This window comes from Topomyia yanbarensis, chromosome 2 (genome assembly GCF_030247195.1).
Source record: "Topomyia yanbarensis strain Yona2022 chromosome 2, ASM3024719v1, whole genome shotgun sequence".
Taxonomy (NCBI): domain Eukaryota; kingdom Metazoa; phylum Arthropoda; class Insecta; order Diptera; family Culicidae; genus Topomyia; species Topomyia yanbarensis.
Genome location: NC_080671.1, coordinates 239225364 through 239233808, shown reverse-complemented (window position 1 = coordinate 239233808; position 8445 = coordinate 239225364). Strand labels below are relative to the sequence as shown.

The 8445-nt window shown below is 48.3% G+C and overlaps 2 protein-coding genes across 2 annotated transcripts; both read right to left on the bottom strand.

Annotated features, from left to right (window-relative positions):
- Positions 1-1027: 1027 nt before the first annotated feature.
- Positions 1028-4717, bottom strand: LOC131680143 (uncharacterized). The gene has a single exon (XM_058960867.1). The coding sequence runs from the start codon at positions 4715-4717 to the stop codon at positions 1028-1030; it is 3690 nt and encodes a 1229-aa protein (XP_058816850.1).
- A 3-nt stretch (positions 4718-4720) lies between these two features.
- On the bottom strand, positions 4721-6346 carry LOC131680142 (uncharacterized). Its single transcript, XM_058960866.1, has one exon. It carries the CDS (start codon positions 6344-6346, stop codon positions 4721-4723), a length of 1626 nt encoding a protein of 541 aa, XP_058816849.1.
- Positions 6347-8445: the final 2099 nt, after the last annotated feature.

Genomic DNA, 8445 nt, shown 5'->3' with positions numbered 1-8445 from the left:
GCTAGCACAGTATCGAGTTTTGCAAGCGCCTCCATTAGCGCTTGACCCCTGCTATTTGCACAGCGGCTGCCCCACTCCACTGCCCAAGCGTTGAAGTCTCCCGCTATGACTACCGGTTTCCGGCCCACTAGGTCCGACGAGAGCCTGTCGATCATCGGGTTGAACTGTTCTATTGGCCACCTTGGTGGAGCGTAGCAGCTGCAATAGAACACACTGTTGGCTCCAATGGGTCCGGGCCAACACCGATGGGGTTAAAAATCCTTTGCCGGACTGTTTCTGCACTCACCACGGATTGAAGATGGAAAATTGCTGCTGCTGGCTGGAGATAATCGGGAACGGACTGCCCGCGGGTACTCAGGCGACGATCACTTGTGGTATAGGGTTTTCGGGCATCAAATGACCAAGGAACACTCGCGATGTACCATTAACACAAGCTTTAATAAACTACATATATTTCTGATCGATAATAATTTTAATTAATTTAAACTAGGTACATAATTAATGAATTTAACGGATCGCGTGCTCAACTGATCAAACTGATCTGATTACTGGTTGGTAATGCACTGCCTTGCTTCTCACTGATAGTAGGTCAGCAGACCTCCGATGTGGTCTGCGATGTTTTTGGCGATCGGTCTTCCGCTCTCACGATGTGCTGCTATCAGTGTGATCCTTATCAGTAGTGGTATCGTGATCACTGCTCTCGCTCTACCGTCGCGACGATGATGATGACTCTCCACCACATTCCCTAATGTGTGTATGGTTGTAGTTGCCGGTTAAATGATGATGGTTTGCCTCTGGATTAGCCTGCTATTATCCACTTTGCGCAGAATCTACCTGCTGTGCTGCTGAACCCATGGTAGTGTGGGGACCGTGGTTTAATGATGAGATGATGCAGGGTTGTAGAAAAAGGGTGTATCCTTGTAGTTACTAAACATCCTCACCCACCCTGAAATCGCTGCATTTCTGAAAGAAAGAAAGAAAAGGCTCCTCTTCGACGTGGGAGGGGATGGGGAGGATGAAGCTTTCCTTAATCTTGATGATCACCTGACTCGGCATCGTCGACGAATTCTGCTGCAGGTAAGATGCATATTTTCTCAACTGGTCGAGTCAGCATGCCGGTGGCTGTTTTTAGTGTCACCACCCGCACGACCCCGTCGTCTCCAGGATGGATGGCTTGTATTCTTCCCATCTTCCAGCGTAGGGGAGGTTGATTATCGTCCTGTATGATAACAAGCTTTCCCACTTCCACTTGTATCGGCGGGCGCCAACGTTTTATTCGAGATTGGAGCTGAGACAAATACTCCCTTCGCCATCTCGTCCAGAAATCTTGAAGGTTTCGCTGCATCAGCTGCCATCGGTTCAGACGGTTTGTTTGGATGTCTTCGTATTCGGGTTCAGGAATGGACTGTAATGACGTTCCTACCAAAAAATGTGCCGGTGTCAATGGTTCCAGATCGTTTGGGTCAGTAGAAAGAGCTGTAATTGGTCTGGAATTCAAGCATCCTTCCACCTGAATCAGCAACGTGTTCATATCCTCCGGCGTGACTGGATTATTTCCAAGGACTCGCAGAATATGATGCTTGGCCGAACGGACTGCTGCTTCCCACAGTCCTCCGAAATGCGGGGCACTTGGAGGGCTGAAATGCCACCGCATGCCTTCGTCCGCACAGAACTTGGACACCTTGTCCCGGTGTTGCTTGCTATTTTGTAACTCCAAGAACTCCAGTAGTTTGTTTCGTGCTCGGACGAAATTGGTACCATTGTCGGAATAAAGGTCGGTGCATCTGCCCCTCCTTGCCACAAACCTACGAAGTGCTTGCAGGAACCGGTCGGTAGAGAGGTCCGAAACGAGCTCCATGTGCACTGCCTTTGTGCATAGACAGATGAAAATTGCGACGTACGCTTTCACCGCCGCTCGCCTGGGAACAGGTCTTAAATAAATTGGTCCAAAGTAGTCTACCCCCGTTTTTGAGAATGGGCGAGAGACTGTCCCCCGAGCCTCTGGAAGTTCTCCCATGAACTGCTTCATGGGTGTAGGTTTCGATCGAAAGCATCTCTGGCACTTGTGCACTATCTGCCTTGCCATATCTCTCCCACGCAAAGGCCAGAAGCGGAGTTTAACGACGCTCAAAAGCAGTTGAGGTCCAGCATGAAGTAACCGCTCATGACAGTATTGCAGCAACATGCGAGTGAAGCGGTGGCGAGCTGGGAGTGCCATGGGGTGTTTAGTCTCTTCTGATTCCTTAGAGTGCCTTAATCTTCCACCCAACCTGATGAGACGATCTTCGGCGATGATTGGATTGTACCACCGCAACGATGATTGACCTGGTACCGGTTCACCCTTTGATAGTGACTTCCACTCCTTGGAGAAAGTCTCCAATTGCACACGGCGAACCAAAACACATTCTGCTTCCCGTAGCTCGATACTAGTGAGAAACCCTGATCGACGGTCTTCCTTCGGCGTGCGCAATAACTTCATTAGTCGCAACCAAATTGCTGTCCGTCGTACCATTTCCGAATATGACGAAAATTTACCGATATACCAATCGTTGAATTCTGTCACTGATGAAGCTGGAGCTGCAATCACCGTACGACGCCTTTCCTCTTCTTCCTCCTCGCTATTCAAATCGCCAGGATACTGGGGCCACTGATCACGAGCTTCTGCCAACCAGGATGGACCATTCCACCAGGATTCGTTGTTTATAATATCTTGAGGGGAAATTCCCCTGGAGATCAAATCAGCAGAATTATGTATTCCGGGAACATGACGCCATTCCCCATGTTCCGTTAGGTTTTGTATTTTCGCCACCCTATTGGCAATAAACGTGCTCCATGTAGATGGTACCGCTTTAATCCACCGCAACACACAAGTGGAATCTGTCCAGAAGAAAACGGGCGAATTGATTCTAATAGACTGCTGAACCTTCTCATATAACTGAGCAGCTATGAGCGCTCCACAAAGCTCAAGTCTCGGTATCGTTTGGCATTTAAAAGGGGCAACTCTCGATTTGGATGCTAACAGACGAACCGCGACCTTCCCTTCTGCATCTTGGCTCCGAATGTAAATGCACGCTCCATATGCCTTCTCAGAAGCATCCGAGAAGCAGTGTAACTCTATTGCCACCGCGCCGGGTAGAATCGCACTTCGGTTAATTCGTATCTCGTTCAATAACGGTAACTGGAGGTGGAACTTTCGCCAATTCTCACCCACCGTTGGTGGTATCGGTTGATCCCAGTCTAACCTGTTGCCATCCTCGTCTCTCAGCGTCCATAAAAGCTGCATGAACAGCTTGGCGGTTGTGATGGTGGCTCCTATGAGTCCCAATGGGTCAAACAGTGTGGCTATTATCGAAAGAATACGACGTTTGGAGAAGTCATCCACAGTATCAGGCGTAGGAATATTGAACTGGAACCTGAAAACATCGGTATTGGGCAACCAGGTAAGTCCCAAGGTTTTCACTGAGGGGACTGGGTCCAAGTTGATCCCATCAGCATCACGTATCGCTAAGTTTTCTTCAGCGATTCCATCCAAAACTGGAGTTGCGTTGGAAGCCCATTTCCTGAGACGAAATCCCCCGCTGGACATCATCTCATCTAATTGAATTCGTAGCTTGATCGCTTCTTCAACGTCATCCGATCCTGTTAAAACGTCATCCATGTACGTGTCCTTGATAGCGGCCTGGGCTGCCAACGGAAATCGAACTTCTTCATCTAACGCCAGTTGCTTTAGTGTGCGCGTTGCCAGGAACGGTGCTGGTTTGGTACCGTAGGTTACCGTATTAAGTTCGTACGTTGCTACATCATCCGCAGGCGATGGGCGCCAAAGAATACATTGCAGTGGTCTCTCCTCCTGTTTGACATCTATTTGCCGAAACATTTTTTCGACGTCGGCTACAATCATGATTTGCTTGGTTCTGCATCGCATAATTATCGACCGTAAATCCTCTTGAATTACCGGCCCCACCAGTAGTACATCGTTCAACGAGATGCCCGACGAAGTTTTGCAAGATGCGTCAAAGACCACTCGAACCTTTGTGGTCGTGCTTGCCTCCTTAACCACCGGATGATGTGGTAGATAGCAACGCTTGATTGTATCGTGCGGATTATTACCGACCTTTTTCATGTGTCCCAAACGACAATACTCGTCCATAAACGAAACGTACTGCTCCTTCAGGTCAGCGTTCCTTGCTAACCTGCGCTCCGTTCCCAGGAGCCGTCGGAATGCGATGTCCCTTGAATCGCCCATCCGTGCAAGAATTTCTTCGTCCTTCGGTAGAGAAACAGTACACCGTCCATCTGTTCCACGTTGGACCGTTTGTGCGAATAATGCCTCACAGCGCACTTCCTCCGGAGAATAGTTTACCACCGATTCTATTTCTTCGCAGTCCCAAAATCGTGCCAGTAGCGCATCCAAGCTGTCCGACATAGATAAATTACAGTTGATCTGTAGCGATTGATTGGGAGCTGACAGACCACCGCACACCACCCATCCAAACACCGACTCGTTTATAGCTGGCATTTGCTCGCCAAGTGAAATTTTCTGACCAGTTACGAAGAAGTCGAAAAAGGCTTCAATGCCGAGTACTATGTCCACACCCTTGGAAACACAGAATGACGGATCGGCCAATTGAACGCCATTTGGAATTGCCCATCCTGTTGCGTTGATCGTAGCCGTAGGTAGATTTACAGTTACCTTTGGCAATACGAGAAAGCTCATTTCTCATGAAAAATCGGAAACTCGTGACCGAATCGTTGTTAAAATCGGCTGCTTGACCTTAGTGCCGGCCTGGCCGATTCCGAGCACCGAAATATCTACTCTCTGCCGTTTAATTTTCAATCGTTGACTCAACCGCTCCGTAATAAAATTACTCTCTGATCCCGAGTCCAACAGAGCACGAGCTGGAATATGTATACCATCATCATCCTCGACAATGATTACCGCAGTAGCCAACAGCACCTGTGACGAAAATTGCTGAGCTGGATTGGATGCTGACATGTCGGTAGCTGCAAGGTTAGACCCTTGTGTGGAAGAAGATTGAGGTTCCTTCGCAGCAGTGGAGTTACCATCATTTGCAACGATTGATCCCTTGCCGTTGCTATCTTTCTCGCGTTTGAAGCAGACCATGGTATGATGCCGACCCTTGCAATTGCGGCACGAGAATTTGGACTGACAATCCCTTGCTTGGTGACCCTGTCGGAAGCAGTTTCGGCAGAGTGAATGAGTCCGAAGTAATGCGTCACGTTCCGCCACCAACATCCGCTGAAATGAACCGCACTGATACAGCAGATGGTTTGCCGCACATGCCACACAGCGTCCCCCAGACGATTGTGCTGTGCTGTAGTTGGTTTTCACATTAGGCGGCTTCTGTTTCGAAGGCGCTTGTGACTGATGGATGCCCCTGTTATCCATCGACCTTGGTGGTAACGACTCCAGTACCTGAACTCGACGATGAAGAAACTCTGTCAGATCCTTCAGTGTATCCGTCTCCTTGCTAGCCGAACATTCTTCCCACCCTCTACGGGTTACTGGATCCAGCCGCACGGTGAGAAGATTGATGAGCAGGAGGTTCTTATAATCTCCAGGCTGCACAGTTTGATCAAGCGTTTGGATGACTCTCTCAAAACCTTCCAACAGAATGTGTAGTTCTGAAGCGGACTCCTTCGAAAGGCTGGGCAACTTGAACAGCGACTCCACCTGTCGTTTTTTCAGCAGCTTGCTGTTGTTGTACCGTTTCAACAGCATATCCCAGGCAATTAGATAATTTGCTTTTGTGATCTGCAAAGGGTCAATTAGGCTCTTTGGTTCGCCCTGCAGACACCTTTTGAGGTAGTGGAACTTTTCCACTTCCGGTAAGTCAGACTTCCAATGGATTAAGGATGTAAAAAGGTCCCGGAAACTCAGCCACTCGTCGATGTCCCCGTTGAACGACTGTAGCTTTATCTGCGGGAGCCGCACGTGATCCAACGTACCCTGTATCGTCGTGTCCCCGACACGGATGGACTGTTCCAAACTCGAATGCTCCTGTCGCTCTTTCACCCGATCCAAGAGAAACGATTTGGCCCTATAGTAGTAGTCGCTGAACTCCTTTCGTTCCTTTTCATAACCGTCACCATCGGCAGGATAGTCATCGTGAGATTTGATTTCAACTAGAATGTCACCAAATCTTTCCCACAGCTCGTCGAGTTTCTGCAGGCGTATCTCCGCTTCGGTGATTGTAGCCTCTTCCGTGAAGTTCTCTACGAACTGCCAGATATCGTTGAATGATGATTGGACGTCCTTCAACTTCGTTGTCAACAGCTTTAGAGATGACCCTTTCTTGGCAGCGGATGATGCAGCGGGAGCCATAGTGTTAGTTTGGCACACACGAGAGGAGAGGGAAACGGTGTAGTATACTGCAATACGCCCTAGCTTCGCCAGGCATATACTATTCTGTATTTTACCTGGACGAAAAGACTGCACACCAAATCCAAATGCAAATGGAATATCCGAGACTAGTATCCGTATACCAGCGTGACTTAATATGGCGTCAAATAGTGTCTCACAATGCTCCGGGTTAGGAATAAGAAGAGGAGAAAACCAGGATGTACTATCAAATAGACCTTGGCCACGGCTGGTCATATACTGCTGTAGCTCACCTGGAGAAACTACCAGCAGCACAGATTAAGAATCAATCCAAATTGCGATTTTCCAAAATATGATTTTAAATGATGGTAGGTACTTAATAGCGGCCTCAGTTGCTTATGCAACCACCAACCGGAATTTTTCAAAATGGCGCAGTAGAAGAGTATGAACAATAATCAATACGTATAATATCTGAGATCCCAGCTTCGGCTGGCATATACTATTCTTCACTAACCTGGAGAAACAGAATATGGTGCTCCCTCTTCGTTTTACGTTCTCTGGTAATTGCCGATTTCGTTGAAATTAGTGAATGGTATTTTTCCTGCACCGGCAAAGGGTTTTCGTTATCCAGGAACCGATGTATGAATAATGTGCTATGTAGGTTGGTCCAATTACATGCACCTGAATTGTTTTAACTGACTAGCGGAACTACGGCAGGAAGTTTTCGTATCCACGAAACGCAGCTCGATGACCAACGAAAATGGTAAAGGCAAGTGTTAGCACTGAGTAAGGTGCCAGCTTCGGCTGGACATATTGTAGTGGATCAACTCACCTGAGAAAAATTCTTTGGCGCGAATGTCCAGTCGAAGGTTTGATGTTCCGAAAAGATGGCGAATCCTTAGCGTCGATTGGGTTGCGCCTTTGTTCTGGGTGATAATGACGCCAACTCCTAGCGTCATGTAGGTCGCGATGGCGTCCGAGTACAATGCCAACAGCTACAATGGCGCGTGAGTAGCGCCGATGGGTCCTTTTGGAATGTCCGTGGAATTTGATGCCAGTCCGACGATCCGGTTCGAAGGACCAAAATGTTGGCTCCAATGGGTCCGGGCCAACACCGATGGGGTTAAAAATCCTTTGCCGGACTGTTTCTGCACTCACCACGGATTGAAGATGGAAAATTGCTGCTGCTGGCTGGAGATAATCGGGAACGGACTGCCCGCGGGTACTCAGGCGACGATCACTTGTGGTATAGGGTTTTCGGGCATCAAATGACCAAGAAACACTCGCGATGTACCATTAACACAAGCTTTAATAAACTACATATATTTCTGATCGATAATAATTTTAATTAATTTAAACTAGGTACATAATTAATGAATTTAACGGATCGTGTGCTCAACTGATCAAACTGATCTGATTACTGGTTGGTAATGCACTGCCTTGCTTCTCACTGATAGTAGGTCAGCAGACCTCCGATGTGGTCTGCGATGTTTTTGGCGATCGGTCTTCCGCTCTCACGATGTGCTGCTATCAGTGTGATCCTTATCAGTAGTGGTATCGTGATCACTGCTCTCGCTCTACCGTCGCGACGATGATGATGACTCTCCACCACATTCCCTAATGTGTGTATGGTTGTAGTTGACGGTTAAATGATGATGGTTTGCCTCTGGATTAGCCTGCTATTATCCACTTTGCGCAGAATCTACCTGCTGTGCTGCTGAACCCATGGTAGTGTGGGGACCGTGGTTTAATGATGAGATGATGCAGGGTTGTAGAAAAAGGGTGTATCCTTGTAGTTACTAAACACACACCATTGATCTTGGCAATCGCAACACCCTCGGCGGAGGAGTGTATTACCTCTTGAACCGGGAACCGTTCCGTTGTACAGATTGCCATCATTCCAGACCCGTCCGAAACCCACTTGCCGTTGCCGGCAGGGATGCTGTAAGGGTCTGATAAGAGGGCGACATCTGTCCTCGACTCCGAGACCGACTGCCGCAGCAGCTGTTGGGCTGCTGCACAATGGTTAAGATTTAGCTGTGTGACGTTCACGGCTTCTTCTTATTTGCCTCACCGAAGGGACACGAAGGTCCGCCCATAGC